The 16772-nt window shown below is 48.4% G+C and overlaps 1 protein-coding gene across 4 annotated transcripts in view; it reads right to left on the reverse strand.

Annotated features, from left to right (window-relative positions):
- The window catches only part of LOC113577345 (serine/threonine-protein phosphatase 2B catalytic subunit alpha isoform), a 52559-nt gene that overhangs the window by 6998 nt on the left and 28789 nt on the right, over positions 1–16772 (reverse strand). For all 4 annotated transcript variants that reach the window (XM_035536687.1, XM_035536685.1, XM_035536686.1 and 1 more), the window contains exons 3-10: positions 9553–9677; positions 9034–9145; positions 8471–8616; positions 6946–7085; positions 4601–4678; positions 3872–3966; positions 848–973; positions 647–718 (exon numbers count right to left, since the gene is read on the reverse strand). In XM_035536687.1, coding sequence (XP_035392580.1) covers positions 647–718; positions 848–973; positions 3872–3966; positions 4601–4678; positions 6946–7085; positions 8471–8616; positions 9034–9145; positions 9553–9677 — 894 coding nt within the window. The remainder of the gene's footprint in view (positions 1–646; positions 719–847; positions 974–3871; positions 3967–4600; positions 4679–6945; positions 7086–8470; positions 8617–9033; positions 9146–9552; positions 9678–16772) is intronic.

Below are 16772 nucleotides of genomic sequence, written 5' to 3' on the forward strand. Positions count from 1 at the left end.
TGCACACGTAAAACAATGTGGAAAAAGACAAGCAAACAGCTATAGCAGCCTGGCATCTGCTATAGGCTCACGCTTCTTCAGAGGAACTCCACGGAAAATACGCTGGTGGAGAAAGTGCTACTTTTCACAGGTTCCTTCTGGTTCTAATGCCTGAACTCTAAAGGGAGACACGTGTGCAGCTACAAACCTTGGCTTCAAAGAGCTGGCTGAGCTTAAGGTTTTATGCACACATTCAGGCTCCAAGTCCACGTTCAGATTGGTTCGGAGGGTACGCTTCCTCAGCTTAGTAGATGTACAGTAACTTTGTGAAGTCTAAAACTACTAAAAGTCTAAAACTTTGTTGCGTAATCAAGGTGAATTTTCATAGGTCCTGTCACCATAGAGAGCCTCTCGCCTCTTTAGAGGTGTCGTCCAGCATAGAGACTGTGGCTCAGACGTGCTGCGACACAGATTAACTGCCGGTAAGACGAACACTCTTGCCTGAAGTGCCACGTGGTGCGTGTGTGGTAGTGATGTCACAGGATTGGGGCTTAATGCCATCTGAGAACAGGGTTAATTCAAAATTATTTTATGACACAGCTGCATTAAGATGGAGAGAGTCTGCCTGTGTGTGTGAGCACGCATGTGCGCACTTCCACCTTCTTACCATCAATCTCCTCGTCGGTGGTCAATTCATCATTGGAGCAGATGCTCAATACATTTACCAGCATCTCAGTGACTGTGGACGACAGGATAGAGACAGGGGACATACCATAGCAGTTTTCCAGAAATTTCTACTATACTGTGGACTGTACTACACTACCAAATGCAAAGCCCTACACTAGCGTTTGTGTGTACCGGGACTGACCTTTCTCTCCAACAAATGGCAGTGACCAGGTAAAAACATCCATGAAGTTAGGAAGCCAGTAAGGATGGGGGGAGCAGTTGAACTGCCGAATGTTCATGACGTTATTCTCGTATTTCAGCACAGCAGCTGCAAGCACGGAGAGGAAGAAAAGTGAAGAGAAGAAAATCACTGCTCGCTGTGCGTCTGTGTTCGAAAGGCCCCCGCTTTAGCAGCCACGCACGCGCACGCACACACACACACACACACACACACACACACACACACACACACACACACACACACACACACACACACACACCCCTCAAATCAAAAACAGTGTGCTACGGACTACTGGAGGGTGGGAGGTTTGGTAAAATCATGCCCATTTACTCCCTGCATCCTTCTGCTTACTCGGAGAACGCCGAGAGCTTCAGTAATCCCCACAGCTGGCCCCTGACCAAATGCCTCTGTCTACTTTGGGAAGTAACTTTTCTGCAGACCGTTCAGCTCACAAATCACAGGCATGCTCGCAAAAGCCTGTCTGAAGGAGTTAAGGTCACCGCAGTCCTGTGCATATGCGCAGCCTGCCCTGGGCAGATGCCTCCTGCGGGCTCGATGCACTGAAAGCGGACGCCGCGCTCTCAAGATCATCTGGAGGGACTTTCCCTACCGTTGAGGCTCGCTCTTGATTCAGAATAGCAGCTCGTCATGTGGTGCGGAGCCGGGCCAGCTGTCAAACGCCAGCCAGACGGAAAGGCCTGAGGGCATGCGCCCGCGAAACCTCAAACTTCAGTCGGGTAACGCTGCCAAATGTGACGCTATAAATGGTAGAGCATCTAAAAAGTGGGATATTGATTATTAACGGTGAGGATTAGATCATCTATGACGCTATGCCCCAGGTTAGAGAAAATCTGTTAAAAAAAAAAAGAAAAAAAAAAGTTTGTAGTTGCAAGGATGCAGTTCTGAATACAACCACATGGTGGCTCCTGTGCTCACTCAAACAGCTGAAGTGGGGGGAAAAAATAAAAAATTAAAAAACGAGCTTAATCTCACAGACAATACATTAGATATTAGTTGAATTTGCATAATTATTATTACCCTTATTTACACATGGTCAGAGAATATCACACTTATCTCCAACAATTAAATTAATGACATTTTATTCTACATTAATTAAACATTATAAAGTCATGTTAAAAAAAGCTCACAAGCACCACGATTAGAAAATTAAAGTGTTATCTAACTTGTTCCAGGAGACCCAGAGTAAAATCTAACATATGCATTTACATATGCAAGATTCATAATTTATAATGTATATCTAACTAAATTCTAAAGTCACAGCGAGAGCATAGGTACCCATCAGTGAAGACTTAGGTGACATGAGTCTGTGTCTGAAGAGGTTATCTGCTCTACCATTCTGAGCAGGGAGTCAACCAGTGTGTGGAGGTAATGCAGATTGACCCTGTGACCCCAGCCTGTAGAGCACCCTCCCCCCACCCCGCTTCACTCTGGGTCGCCACGGGAACACGCCTTGTGCCGAGGCAAGGAATCACACGCGTCACCAACGAGACGTCGACAGCTTTGCTGGCGAACGCCGCCGCGCCCGCTCGGGCTGACTGTTCAGGAATCATCGACTCCTATCGCGGGCACTGGCGCAGCGTCGGAGGCGGGAGCTGATCCTGAGTCAGCATGCGAGGCGCCTCTTCTCTGGAATCTCCCACTGCTGCGTCGCTGACAGATGGAGGAGCCCTCCGTGCTTTAATCAGTGCCTGGCAGGGCCTCGGCGTGCTGGCAGAGACGTCGGCCATTCCCCCTGCTGATTCCTGCTACGCTGCTCTGCTCCGAGACCGAAACATGGGCGTTCATTAGCTCCGGGCGGGCCAGCTACTGCCACGCCTCTTTCTGCCTGCTCTGTTGCAGGATCCGTCCCCTGCTGTTTGTTGTTGGTGGTGGTGGTGGTGCGGGTGGGGGAGGGGCAGCGTCTCCAGGAGGCGGCTGATGGAGAGGGACGGGTGGAAGCCCCGGAGGGTGATGGATGGTGCGGCTGACTGTTGGATTAACCGCAGCGGTCGATGGGCCATCAATCTGGACGCGTGCCGCTGACTTCACTGGGAGGAGAGGGGACCAAGTCCCCCACGCCCGAGCGGCTGGCCTGGCCTTAAATGTGTGCGTGGGCGCGGTGCGGCGCTGTTGGGCTGAGGTGGGGGTGTCGGGGGTGGTGTTTTTGTTGCGGAGGCGGTTCCAGTGGGGCCGCTGGCGCAGTGCCGGAACGCCGCAGGTGCCGCTCGGAGCTGGCAAGCGGCGAATAGTGAGAGAGCGGGGAGGTCTGCCGTCGGCCGCATACCAACCCCGCAGCACGAATGCGAGCGAGTTGCTGCACGCGAGCGCTGCAGCAGAACGCAGGGGCGACAAACCCCAAACCCCAACAAAAACAGCGTCGCCACAGTGCACTCAAGCTCACAGTGACACGAATGTATTCCCACACCATCCACTAACGCTGTGGCCAGTAATTGCAAGGCAAAGCTCTCTTAATCTCATTACCTTCGCCTTAGCAAAGATCAGAATTTGCAGCTGGAGAAAGATTACACAACAGCAAAGGAAAACGTCTATTAAATAAGTGAAGAATAAGCAGCCATGTTGAAACAAGAACCGTTTCCTTGCGACACGGCCTTTCCTTGGCCGAAAGACTCGCTGCTACCGTGTGCTTTTCTCTCCGATAGCTTAGCTTTTACACTTTTTAGTATGACATTTCTTAAAGTATTTAGACATTTCGAAGGAGTTAGTGCCGCAGTGTGTCATGACGAGGCCTGGAATTTTAAAATCCGTCCGTCTTTTTCTGTCTCTTTGTCTGAAAGTGCTGACCAACTAAGCATGGGTCTGTCCATCTTGCAGCTCTGCGGGACCACCACATGCCAACTCTGGACTACCGCCCACCCCCCCCCCCCCCCCCCACACACACACACACACGGACAATCTAGCCCATGCTGACACCTGTACACATACATATGTGTCTGTGTGCGCGCAGCAGACACGTGCGCTCCTTACCTTTATTATTGTAGACATCTAAGTAGTTAGGGGCTGAGAAGATAGTGATGAGGGAGGGGAAGCCTGTAGTCTGGCTCTTCCTGTACATCCGATACCTGGCCAAAACAACAGCTCCATGGTCACTCCCGCCAGCCAGTCACACCCCTGCAACCCGCCCCCTCTCCCTCCTGCGTTACGGACTGTCCCGCACGTCTCTGCTCGTTTGCCTGCTGTGGCGTCTCCACTTAGGGCTCGGCCCCCCGCGGCTGTAATCCATCAGACCAGGAGACCCAGGGGGAGGCCAGGCGGTTCAAACAATGACTTGGCAATAATCAATGGAGCTCTGGCTAGGCAAAGCGCTCCAATGAAGGGAGCAGGAGCAGGGCAATTCCGTTTAGGCCCGGGGGGAGAAAGCCAAAGCTTCAAACCCGAGATGACCTCTGCCTACAAAAGCTCGGTGGAACGAGACAGTAGTTATTCATGCTTGTTCAGGTGGGAGCTTAGCACAGGAGTCACAGCAAACCCCCTCTTTCGGCATGGAAAAGGTGTTTCAAATGTGAGTATTTTTGAAATATTTGAGTTGAGACATTTGTGTTTTAGATGAAAAAAAGACTTGCAGCCAAATTGAATATCCATTTTTCCTAGATCACACTGCAATAACAATATGCAAACAAGCACAAAAACTTCAGTGAAGATGAAGAATATTTTAGCGTGAAAGCAGATGTTTAGCTTTAGATAAAACACAATTACCCAGCGTCCTGTGCTTCGTGGGCCCGGATGACAGATAATAAGTTGTTGTGTTGTAGGAAGTCGCACACGGCAGGATAACTAGGGAAGAAAAAACAAAACAAAACAAAAAAAACACGACACTTGGTTGGCTGGGACTGGAGCAGTCATATTTGATTTAGCTTGAATGATGCAAAACGTTCCAACAGTGCCATATACTACATATTGACCTTCAGGGAAGGAACTTTTGCTTGAAAAATATTTTGTGTTTATGCTGACAGTGTGTGTGCTCACTGTGTGTGTGCTTGCAGTGTGAGTGTGTGTGTGATTTTGAGGGGAATGTCAGTGAGAGAAGGCAGAAGCCAAAGCAAGCAATGTCAGCCATCCTGAAAGGCTAGAAGTAAGTTTCCGGAGTTTTCCGTGCCACGGCCCTCTCCCCTAGCTGGCACGGTGTGCAATGGAACTTTCCCGTGTTTATGGCCGGCTCGAGTCTCTTCCGCGCCTCCCTCTGACAGCCGAATAAGCCGACGAGACCAAAACAACATCTTAAACAAGCAGCCAGTGGAGGCCGGGGCCTAGACAAACACTCGGTGAAGGCCAGCCTCCAGAGGAAGGACTTCCCCAGCCTGGATAGCTGAAGGAGGTTAGGTGAACCAAGAACTCAACACAGTATGGTGGCTGTGAGACTCAAATTCAAACATCAAAAAGGCAGCACTGCATAAATGTTCTGTGCTGCAGTTAATCACCCAAAAAAAAAAAAAAAAAAAAAAAAAAAAAAAAAGACCTTTTGTACATTCTGTGAATAAATGCTTTTGGGTACATGTGTGATTAAGTGTGATTTGCTGTAAAACACTCAGTTCTGTACAAAAAGACTAAACTCAAATACCTTCTGGGGAACAGTGATGATTAAACCATGTTCATGTAGCAATAGAACTTAGAAAAATCTAAAATAATTCAAGGCAAAGATAATTTTTCAGCAGGCACTAAACTGAAGTGCCTCGGCGTCTGTACACCAAAGGGTTCAGCGAGGAGAAAAGGGTCCGAAATCGGCCAAAGATGAAAAGCATCTTCCCGAACTGCTGCTCCCACCCCTCCCGTCTCTGTGGTCGGAAAAGTTTGTCCTGTCCGTTTCTCGCTACAAGCGTAAAGTCTCTCCCAGCGCGCAACAACAAAGGGGCAGCCCCGAAAACATGTTGTGTGCAAATCTGAATCGTGTGCAATTACACGGCTGGCTATGTTTGTAAAAGTGTTACGAGGGATCTCGGGGAGATGAGACGAGACGTTTGTTGCCGGGTATTTGGGGGAAAGAGGCATGGACTGGTCTGCTGTGTGGTGCCTGCCATCACCCAGACAGACTCATAAAACCAGCTAGACAGTAGGTTTCCAATTATACCCTACTGACTGGGTAGAAACGGAGAGACAGACAGAGAGAGACTGGCTACTGCCTAGAACTATAGCCGTTATAGTTATAACACCACTGCCTAGAAATATAGACATTAAATGCAGCGACTCCGCCTCTTCCACTTCTGCCCCTGGCGTTCCCCGTTCTGTTTGGGATAGAGCTGCATTGTTTAGGATGGCGCTATATCGATGAGACCTCTATGCACATCGGATAGGGTTCTGAAGCAACTTCAAAGTCTTGCCTCATTTCAGCATGGGCTCGGTGTTATGGAGCAATTATTATAGTAAGGTCGTATTAGGGGTGTGCTCCTGCTAGCATGCTAGATCAATTAGGATGGATCAGCTAGCAAACTTAGTCCGTATTGATTCCCCAGTGTCGGATATGGGTCGGTACTTCGGCAGACAAGTACACCTGTACCCGTCGCTGTCGTTGAACCGTGGCTACCTGTAACCAGACCACACCACACTGGGACGAAAGGAAAGCCACTTCAGAAGGAATGCCGGAACATTCTCATTTATTGATGCTAAGAAAGCGCCAACATAAAGCAACCAGCAAACACGACTGTCGGGGTGAAGACTGTGCTAATCGATTCACTCTGGGAGCAGTGTGTTCTGTGCTATCCCACATCAACAAATATTTTAGATAAATGAGAGATCAGAGCGTGCCTTTTGATTCTGTGCTTACAGTTTCAGCTCTGGACTGGGATTACTGTGGGGATCCGACGCTAGCGGCACAGGACATGTGGTGTGTAAAACCTCCCACTCTTCACAATTTCATTGCTGTTATAAGCTCCCAGATTTTCTAAAGAAATCTGGAGGCAGTTTGGGGGTATTAAACTAGAACTTTGCGGCACGGAGCGGAGTGCGAAGCTTCTGGCAGCGCAGGGATTTGCGGACGGAAGAAGGTGGGGCACAGGGACGAGAAAGGCATGTGTGTTTGCCGGGCGTTTCCGCGTGCGGCGGAGTACCTGTAGAAGTAGGAGCAGCCCCGCACCGTGTTGTGCGTGAAGTGTTCCTGGCTCTTCTCGTTGCCAAAGTCCTCCAACGGGTCTGACCACAGCAGATCGCACATCGGTCCGTAGGCTGGGGGCTCCTTGAATCTGTCTAACTGAAGGCGGGCGACACACATGCTCAGCTTGTGGTGCCATCATGTCACAGGGCATTATGACATTCTCAGACCCTTAATGCCCAGCCATTACCGACCCCGAATGCTGTGGTCAGGCAAGCTGTTTCCCATTAGCAGTGCCTGAGACGAGGGGGCCTGGATGAAGCCCAGATATCACAAGACCTGAAATGAGCTCTGGATTCTGCTCAATTTCACAGAGCTACAGGACAAAGTAAAGCTAAATGATGGCACACGGCAGAAGAGTCTCTGTGCTTATTGGATTCACTAGCCGAAAATGACGGCCTTGTACCTTTTTAGAATTCCATTTCTATTAACTGCTTTTAATCAAAAGCATGATTATTCTGTAGAATATCGATATACAAACGGAGTGGGTAAAAGAACTCGGTCTTATTCCACAATCACCTTGATTGTGGTCATGGCTATGTTTGGTCCAAACCTCCTCATCTTTTCAGAATTCTCCCTGTTAATGAGTTTGTACATTCTGTAGTAGGGGGGCGTGCGTGTGTGTGGCAATGTTAGAAGGGAGATGAAAAACAGTTCAACCCTGGCATGAGCCTTCTAAAGTAAAACATAAGACAGTGGTGTTTGACAAAAGTTGTATCCTGGCACAGGGAGAAGACTGAAATTGTAGAACATGGGCACCTTTTATTAAAAGGGTTTATTATTGCAGAAGGTGATTTGTACATCTTAAATTGGGTCACTGGCTCCGTGTTCACACTGGGTCCTGTCCCCAGACTGGAGGAGAAGAACAGGCCATCCAGACTTAATGACGGTGGTTGTTTGCAAAGTCCCTGCGTGTCAATGCGCTGAGGCATAAATAAAAATGGACTAATGTGGGAAGCACCCTGAATACACTCAGACCCTCGTGTGTGTACGAGTTCACGGTTTCAACAGAGAGCATCTTTTGCAATGGGACTGAGCATGGGTGCGGTGACCCTTCTGAGCGCTGTTGTGCTTGGACTGTCCATAAATGCTAAAGCTCATTTTCAAATGAGAGCGCTGGAGCTCACACAAGTGAAGCAGTACAAGTGATTCATTCTTGTTTTTCCTAGAAGTACCACACGGTTTAGGTTTTAATAGCTATATCCGAATGGGCGTACGCAAAGGCTTCATAACATATTCATTAATTATATTAAACACAGCAATCTAAATTAACATAAATTAATATTCATGTCTTGCAAACAAACAAACAAAAAAACAATAGACTACATTTTGTATTTATTATAATACTGCTATGTAGGACGTTTGAACCAGATGTTTCTTCATTATTGCATTTACTGAGGCTCACATGAAGCCCTAACTACTAAACTGAATTGCATTGATAAGCTTGAAAGCATCTAGATGGGACTGAGGGCATTCACACATACTTTCCTAATGTCGTCGAGGTTTGTGATTTCCGGGGAGAGTCCTCCGTGCACGCACAGGAACTGCTGGTTCATGAGCGCGGCCAGGGGCAGGCAGTCGAAGGCATCCATGCACGCGTCGTACACCCGCTCTGAGTACTTAATCCGACCTGGAGGAGGCAGAAGCGAACGCCGAGTCACAGCTGCAGGGAGTAGAGGGGGTGTGGCCAGCCAGAACAAATGTCAGCACACTGACACACTGCCCAGTGTCAGACGGAGAGGGTGGGGCTTTAATGGCCCAATGCTTCCGTCAGACACGGAATAGAACCGGCTTCAGTCTGGCAGGTCCCTCATTGGACCATCGGGTCTGGCCGAGCGCAAACATCAAAGTTAGCTACTAAAGAATGTGACCTCATAAGCCTAACAGGAAACATTTAAGGGCCTCTCTGGAGACTTTAAGGAAGGAGGTGGTGATGTGAAAAGGGAACTGTGACCAGTATAAACATTGTGTGTTTTAGTTTTCCAAATGACAGTTTATGTTGTGTGGTACACATGGTAAAGCAGAATACTGGATCTGCTGTACTTACATTCCTGTTTAAAGGTGAAATATTCTGTTAAATGTCTACATTCGTGGTTCCCACGCAGCAAGAACAGTGTTTTGGGGTAAAGGATTTTTAAGGCCCATAAGTACAGCACACACTGAAAGAAGAGAGAGAGAATACAGAGAAATAAAATGACACTGCTAAGAGATCCTTTAATGGAATAGTTTTTTTTTTTTTTTTTTTTTTTTTTTTAGCATGGGAAAAAAAAAATCTCATGAGCAAAGATGACTTTGAAAATTAAAAACAAACAAAATGTTGAGCTCGCCAAAACATTTTTGAAGCAAGTAATTAAAACTGATCTGAAAACAGCCATTCTCTAATGTTTGAGAGAGAGCAATTTGTTGGCAACAATGTGAACCTGCAGTGTTTGCAAATGCATATATTGAATTACAATTGATTTATTCATTCTTTTCTATCTAACCTGTAACAGAAATTCAGAACAACACTTCATACGTCAGACCCTGTTGCTACATAACCGTGAGTTAAATGCAGCCTGAAACGTACCTCAATACTGAAATATCCTCTGTCCACATAATCGCCCAGGAAAAGGTAGCGCGTGTTGGCTGGCGACCCTCCCACCTCAAACAGCTTCATCAAATCGAAGAACTGCCCATGGATGTCCCCACAAACTGCAAAAGAGCAAACACGTGTGACAAGGTGCACTTGCCTCTGAAATCACTGTTTCATCGAAGACATCCCTTTTTGGCATTTAGCTGATGCTTTTATCCACTGCCACTTACAATTCTGTCTGAGTACAACTCAGCAATAGAGAGTTAAGGGCCTTGCTCAGGGGCCCAACAGTGGCAACTTGAACCAGCAACCTTCCGATTACAAGGTAAGTACCCAACACTGCCGCCTCCATCCACACGGTCGTCACCCTCCCCCACTATCTCGTCGACAGGGCTCGGCTGAGGTTCCGTTTACGCATCGCTCGACGCCCGTCTCTGCACAGGGCCCGGGCCGGGCTTTTGAAGCGGCACGGTCATGGGACGCTTTCCTTCCACCCTGTCGCCAGGTGACGGCGCTTGAGGCCCTTTCGTATAAAGCGTGTCACCTGGCCTCTTGTTTAATGAATAATAAATGCATCGCCAATGCAGGATTAAAATGCGCCTTTGTGCCATAAACAATGCTCGCCAGACAAAGGCTCGTTTTCATGGAGTGTGGCAGGGAGGCACAGAGTTATGGGGGATGGCTGCTGCCTTGGTGGGTTTGCGGTTCTAATAAACAGCGCACACACTGCCTGAAGGGGGCCGGGGTCTGGCTCGACTTCTGTTTCTGCCCGCCACCCTTATATCCGCGGTCGTTAAAACCAAACCGTGTGATGACCCACCGGCATTAATAAATAAATAAGTAAATCAATTCAGTGGCGTTTTTGGCCCATTTTCACGATTTGGCGGTATTGTGTAACGGTGCAGGTCTGTGTTTGAGACCAAGCAGACTTCTGAAGCTTGCGTGCTTGTATCAGTCGCTACCTCCCCGGAGAGCAGAACTGAGTGGACCGGATGTGGTGGGAAAAAAAATCTGAAGGACAGGCCTGCAGAAGATTGAAATCACTTCACTGAAAGTGCTTGCACATTTGGGGAGTGCTGTGACCCTCCAACCCACAAGCACTAAATTTTCTTGAGGGAAGGTGGGGGGGGGGGGGGATTTGGTCATCCGGTCTCCGTGGCTACAGTGCTGTAATGCATTGGTGACTGGGCCATTCTAAATTGTTTCTGGCCATAATTCTAAACACCTGAGCAATGGCAGATGATGGTCAGAGGACTCGGCTATGTCATTACTGAAACATTTAGTGCCGAAGGTTTCAAATGTGTGCACTTGTAATGCTAAGCGGTGGGAGGGACTTTGAAACCGTCGCATGTTCACAATGGCAGGGCTCAGAAGGCTAACGACCCTGCTCCGAAATACTCATAAGCACGGTTGTTCCCGTCTCAAACTTACAGATTATACTTTAAATGTCTCTAATGGAAAAAGCAGTTAGGCTAGAGAAACTGCAATGCAATGACATTTAACACAGGCACAGTCAGCTCCTGGGCAATCATCTTTCTTTTACACCTTTTAAAAGGTTACAATTTCGAGGCCGTTTGGATGGCTCGTTGACCTTATTCCGTCACATGGCGCCTGTCCCGAGACGAAGGCCACATCCCTCTCTGGAAATGACATTAATGAACCACCAGGATAATAACGTGGGATGCAAACAATGCGTGCAAAAGCCACGAGACCTACCCCGGGGGGGGGAATAAACTGCACGCAGGTCGAAAATGCCTCTAAAGTGCTTTCGTCAGATCGACGATTTAGAAATGGCAAGCTGAAGCCTGTGTTTGGATACCTGTGGCCAAAGAGGACGTTCATCTGTAACTGCCAATCTTGCACAAGAGAGCACCTCGTAATTTCAGACTGTGCTCTAGATCTCGGCGCCAGCTGCACATGTCTGGCAGTAAGAGGGACAGAGGAGTGATCGTGGAACAAACAAACAAATAAATAAATAACAACAAATACATTTCAGAAACAGCCAAAATATTAGGCTACAGTCCCTGGTTATAAAAAACAAAAACAAAACAAAAAAAACAAACAAAAAAAAAACAAAAAAACCCCACAATTGTGAAGGAAGGCTCTGGTTAGCTAAATAGTTCTCTTATATCCTGAAAGCTCAGATGCTGAGTAAAGAACAATTTATTTCGAAATGACAGTCAAACTCAATAACGTAGTTAATAACGTCAATAACGTTTCAGTGAGACGACAGAATCTCACCTGGGACGGAACACGAGTGAAACCTTACAGGTTTTGTATCGCATCATTGCGACTTACTTGACCTGTGGCATAGTTGCGGCTCCCTTTGCATGTGCTTGTGAGAACAGACTTGTGTTTTTAACTAGATAAGCCATTCGGAGGCCACTGTGTTTATATTCACTGCAAGCAGGTGACCTTCATAACCTGGGCTTAATATGGTTTCAACACACGCCGACATGTCGGAGTCATCGGTAAGCATGGACTTATCGACGCTGACCGCCTTCTGACCAAGTGAGCGTGTCTTACACTGAAAGCAAGGGCCACACAATAAGACGACTGTCATAGCGCTCTCGTTGGTGCGTGAGGAGACTTGCATTTCCATGGTTACGGTGAATTGCGGGCTGAGTTACAGTGTCAATTTGAAATGCAAATGGTAGCTGGAGAAGGGCCCTGCCCATCTCTGCAGCCCATCAATATTTTCAGCCTTCCTGTCATGAGCGTCTGCAATAAATCACCCAGTCTCCACTCGGTAGCACAGGGCTCCATAACACGCGCAGCCAGTCTCTCCTCCTTTCGCCGGTGTCCGTGGTTACGGCCTTTGTTTATCTGTCAATCTCTCAGCCGCATTAGTCATTTCCCCTTTATTTCTTATTCATGGAATCAGAATGAATTTTATAAAGAGAACTTCCTCTATTATGGTTAGAGTGCTGTTCGCTCAGACTTATTAAGTCATAATTCATCCTCGGGGCTTCTCGCATTTAAACCGTGTGACACCAGTCCGCTGCTGCTGAACGCTGCAGTCTTGGCTGTTCATAATAATTAGAAGACCATTTCACATGCCAGAATCATTATGGATGAGCAATGTCCTTTATTGTGATTTTCTTTGTGCTTTTTTGTGTTTTTCTTAAGCACCAGGCAGCGTGAGGCATCGATCTCCAGGTCATTCATCCTGGTTCTGAATTCAGTGCTTCCTGTGGTAGTTCCTGCCCCCCCCACCCCCCACTGTGGTACAGCTTCTCTTGGGTGCAAGGCTGAGCTGTTTAGGACCTGAACAGTCAAGAGTCCTGCCTAGCTCAACACCACCCCGTGCCCAAGCAATCCATTAGCTAAATTATCAGGTACGTGAATGGGTAAGATTAGATGTGTTAGAACAGGACAAAGAACTTATCTCACCTGGATGGAGACACTAAATACTGTAGCACACTAGCAATTAGAGAGCCATCATACCGTGAAGTATCATATTATTCTTTTTCTTTTCAAAGTGATGTTTTTGATAAGAAAGGATTGCTAGAAGCAGTGAAATCCATATACTCTTAAAAATCATTGAAAGCACTGAACAGTTAGAAGATTTCCAGACTAATTAGAAGCAAATATCTTGAAAATACTGTTTTTTTCTCTCCAATTTTCCAGAAAAAAATGACTCCATATGCCATCTTCTGTACATTTATGCACAAAGAAGGAGAAAGAGAGGAGGGTAGCGAGAGAAGAAGGGAAAGAATGAGAGACTAAAAGAGAGGAGGGGGGCGTCTGGGTGACTTCTGCCTCTCAGGATGACGTAAGCTGTCATTTGGACAAAAATCTGCATTCTGGCCATGATTTACAAATGCCGATCTGCAGCTGCGTTTATCTGCAGGTGTGCTTGTGTGCGCGCGCGCGCCACAGAACTACGCCATCACAATGTCTTTTGGAATCGTCCGATTAGCATCGGAGGGACTCTAACGGGAAGCAATTAGGCTGAGACTCCGAGGACGAAGAGAAAGAGACAGAAAGCTAGAGAGAAAGAGCAGTGAAACCGATTCCTGCTGATGAGCTTTGCGGTGGTTTCACTTCAGGAAAAGGCTCTTTGGAGAGTATGAGCTTTTGTGAACAGCAGAACTGCACACACTCCTGGACCTGTGCATCGCCCGGGTACGGGAGTACAGCTCAGCGCAGTGGTGCGCTGCTGTGGCTGCCTCACTCTTTCCGATCGAGCATAAAGCTTCTGGGGACATGTGAAAAAAGCAAAAGACTTCTTCCACCTCCCCTCTGGTTAACACTGCAGCCTGCTCCGAAAATGTCTAATGTCTTGCGTGTTGACAGAACCTGCGATGTCTGCCCAAATAAAGGCCTGACTATCCACCGACACTAGCTGCCCTTAGACGATAAATTTGAATTCTTCGGTCCAATTGGCCTGATGGTATAAATACGGCCCCGGAATGCTCCTACGACCAAACACCTTTCAAACTAAAGAGGTCAGAATGTGTTTAACGTGTTTTAATGCGTCGAACGCTTTACATCATCGTGGTCACCTGCCTCATCGCTTAGCCCGCAGTGGTACCAGTGTCTACCATCACTATGGAAACCTCACTGATCGGCATGGAAACAACACGGCGACGGCGAGTTCCCCACTCGCAGTAGAGTAACTCCACCAAGTTCACCGAGTTGGATTTGTAAGGGGCCTGAATGCTTTGTGGTAGCACATTTAATTCGTACTGGACAGAGCGTAATAAAATGCAGAAGCTTGCTTTTGCACACAAACCTACACACCCACATGCAAACTGAGCACAGACAGACCGAGAGGGTCTGGGGGTGCATGTGTTTGCATGTCCTATAGACTGCAATCTGCCTGCCTTCAACACTGTGGCCCGTGCGGGGCGGACGGGTCCGAAAGGGCGGGCGAGCGGCAGGACCGCCGGGAGGGCAGGTGACGGGGCGGAAGAGCGAGAGGGTGAGCGATGGGGCAAGCGGGAGGATGGGTGGCACGGCGGAACAGTGAGAGGGACCGTGCCAACTCTGTGTGTGAGCGTTGAAGAGCTCCATGCAGGCAAAGAACGTGATGGCAACACTGTAGTCAACACTGTGGTCAAATGAGGATCACATGAGCTTTGTTTTGCCTGCAGTAGATTTACAAAGTTCTGGGAAGCACAATTAAAAATAAACTGAAATGAGACATAGAGACTTAATATGGCATTCTGAAATAAGCCTAAATTTCACCTAGTGTCAATAATTATGTGCGGTAAGTGCAGTAGTACATAAATTCACTCTGATTACTGCAAGCATACAACCCCCCCCCCCCCCCCCAAAAAAAAAAAAAAAACCATCTTGGAAACCATTATGTTTGAGGCAGTGGAAAGGCACATTACCTATATAAGCCACATTCAAGTACATACAAATCAGAAAAGCAAGTGTCAAGTACAATGCATTCAGTGTCATTCTCTCGCTCGGTCTTTCACACACACACACACACACGCATGCACGCAGGCACTGAGGGAGTCACGATGAGTGAAGGGTGTGGGAGGACGCTGTGTGGAGTGTAAGGGGGGCGCAGACCGGCCGCTGTGCGGTGCAGTGGAGTGGTCTTTGCTGCCACGCACCCATCAGCAGCTGCAGCGTGGGAGAAGCATGTTACACAACTCCCCTCGTGGGCCCACGCGGCGAAGCGGGAGGGGCCGAGCTCGCAAGCACGCACAGGGGCAAAATATGCATGAAACACATGGAAACGTTATGCCTTGATCCACTGCACATACATGCCAAATCCCTCTTGTTCCCTCTCCTTTCCTCTCACACACACACACACACACACACACACACACACACACACACACACACACACACACACACCTAGCACACCTAGCTCTCGGGCCCATGCCAGGCTTGTGTGTTCCCCAGCGAGGCCTGCCGCCCTTCTGCAGCTGAGAAGCATCTGAGCCGCTCCCCTCGGCCAGAGAGAAGAAACGCAGCGACCGGGCGGAGAAGAGGAGAGGCTCCCAGATGCTCCCAGTCTGAGCAGGGACTGCAGAGCTATGTGACCGAGGCTCAGCCTTTCAGGGACGATACGTGTGGGCAGCCAGAAACTGCCATAAATGACCGGTGTGGTTGAATATTTGCACGCACAGAAGTCATGAGGTCTGGGCTCAGGGGCCGGGCCATGTGTGGCGCTGTGAAGGGAGTTGATCGTGGATGGGTGTTACTAAAGTATCTCACACACACACACACACACACACACACACACACACACACACACACACACACACACAGCGTGCGGTGTTGGAGAAGGATGTAAGTCCAGATTTCTCCTCCCTGCCGCTGACCACGCCACAGACCACGAGGACTTTCTGCATAACAGGATCATGGGCCGGACCAGGCCGTTTCCCTATAAAATGGTTAGGGCAGTCGAGACTTCTGGGCAGAGCTCTCCCAGAGACGGGAGAGACGGGAAGAGGAGCGGGCTGCTGCCGAGGGAGTTGGACCTGGGTGGGTGGTCAGTCGGGTGGTCCGGGCTGCCGGCCCACCGTGCGGGGATGTGCTGGGGCTGGCATGGGCTAGGCCGGGCACTGCTGTGAGTGTTAGCACGGCGGGAAGTGGGGGTGTTGGGTGGAGGTGCCATTTGTTGCTTACAGTGTTGACTGTATGGCAGTCAGAAAATAGGGAGACTACAAACAGATGTGCACACACAAACTACCCATAATGTACTGTTAGTCAGTTTCATAATGACTAAAGTTATTTACTGCTGATGGAGGCATGTAATTGTGATTCCGACTGTGTTTTTTGGGTGTGTGTGTGTGTGTGTGTGTGTGTGTGTGTGCTTGTGTCTGTCTGTCTGTCCATTCAACACTGCTTTCTGTTATGGCTTGATTACACAGACAGAGAGGAAGAGAGAAACTAAGACAGAGATGAAAGTGTGTGTGTGTGTGTGTGTGTGTGGGAGTGATGAATGGCTGTGTTCCAACAAATGTGTGTGCCTCCCAACCTCTTGATGTGAGAGAGAGAGAGAGAGAGAGAGAGAGAGAGAGAGAGAGTGTGTGTGTGTGTGTGTGTGTGTGTGTGTGTGTGTGGGAGTGATGAATGGCTGTGTTCCAACAAATGTGTGTGCCTCCCAACCTCTTGATGTGAGAGAGAGAGAGAGAGAGAGAGAGAGAGAGAGAGAGTGTGTGTGTGTGTGTGTGTGTGTGTGTGTGTGTGTGTGTGTGTGAGAGTGTGTGTGTGTGTGTGTGTGTGTGTGTGTGTGTGTGTGT

The sequence above is a fragment of the Electrophorus electricus genome, chromosome 19 (assembly GCF_013358815.1).
Source record: "Electrophorus electricus isolate fEleEle1 chromosome 19, fEleEle1.pri, whole genome shotgun sequence".
Lineage (NCBI taxonomy): Eukaryota > Metazoa > Chordata > Actinopteri > Gymnotiformes > Gymnotidae > Electrophorus > Electrophorus electricus.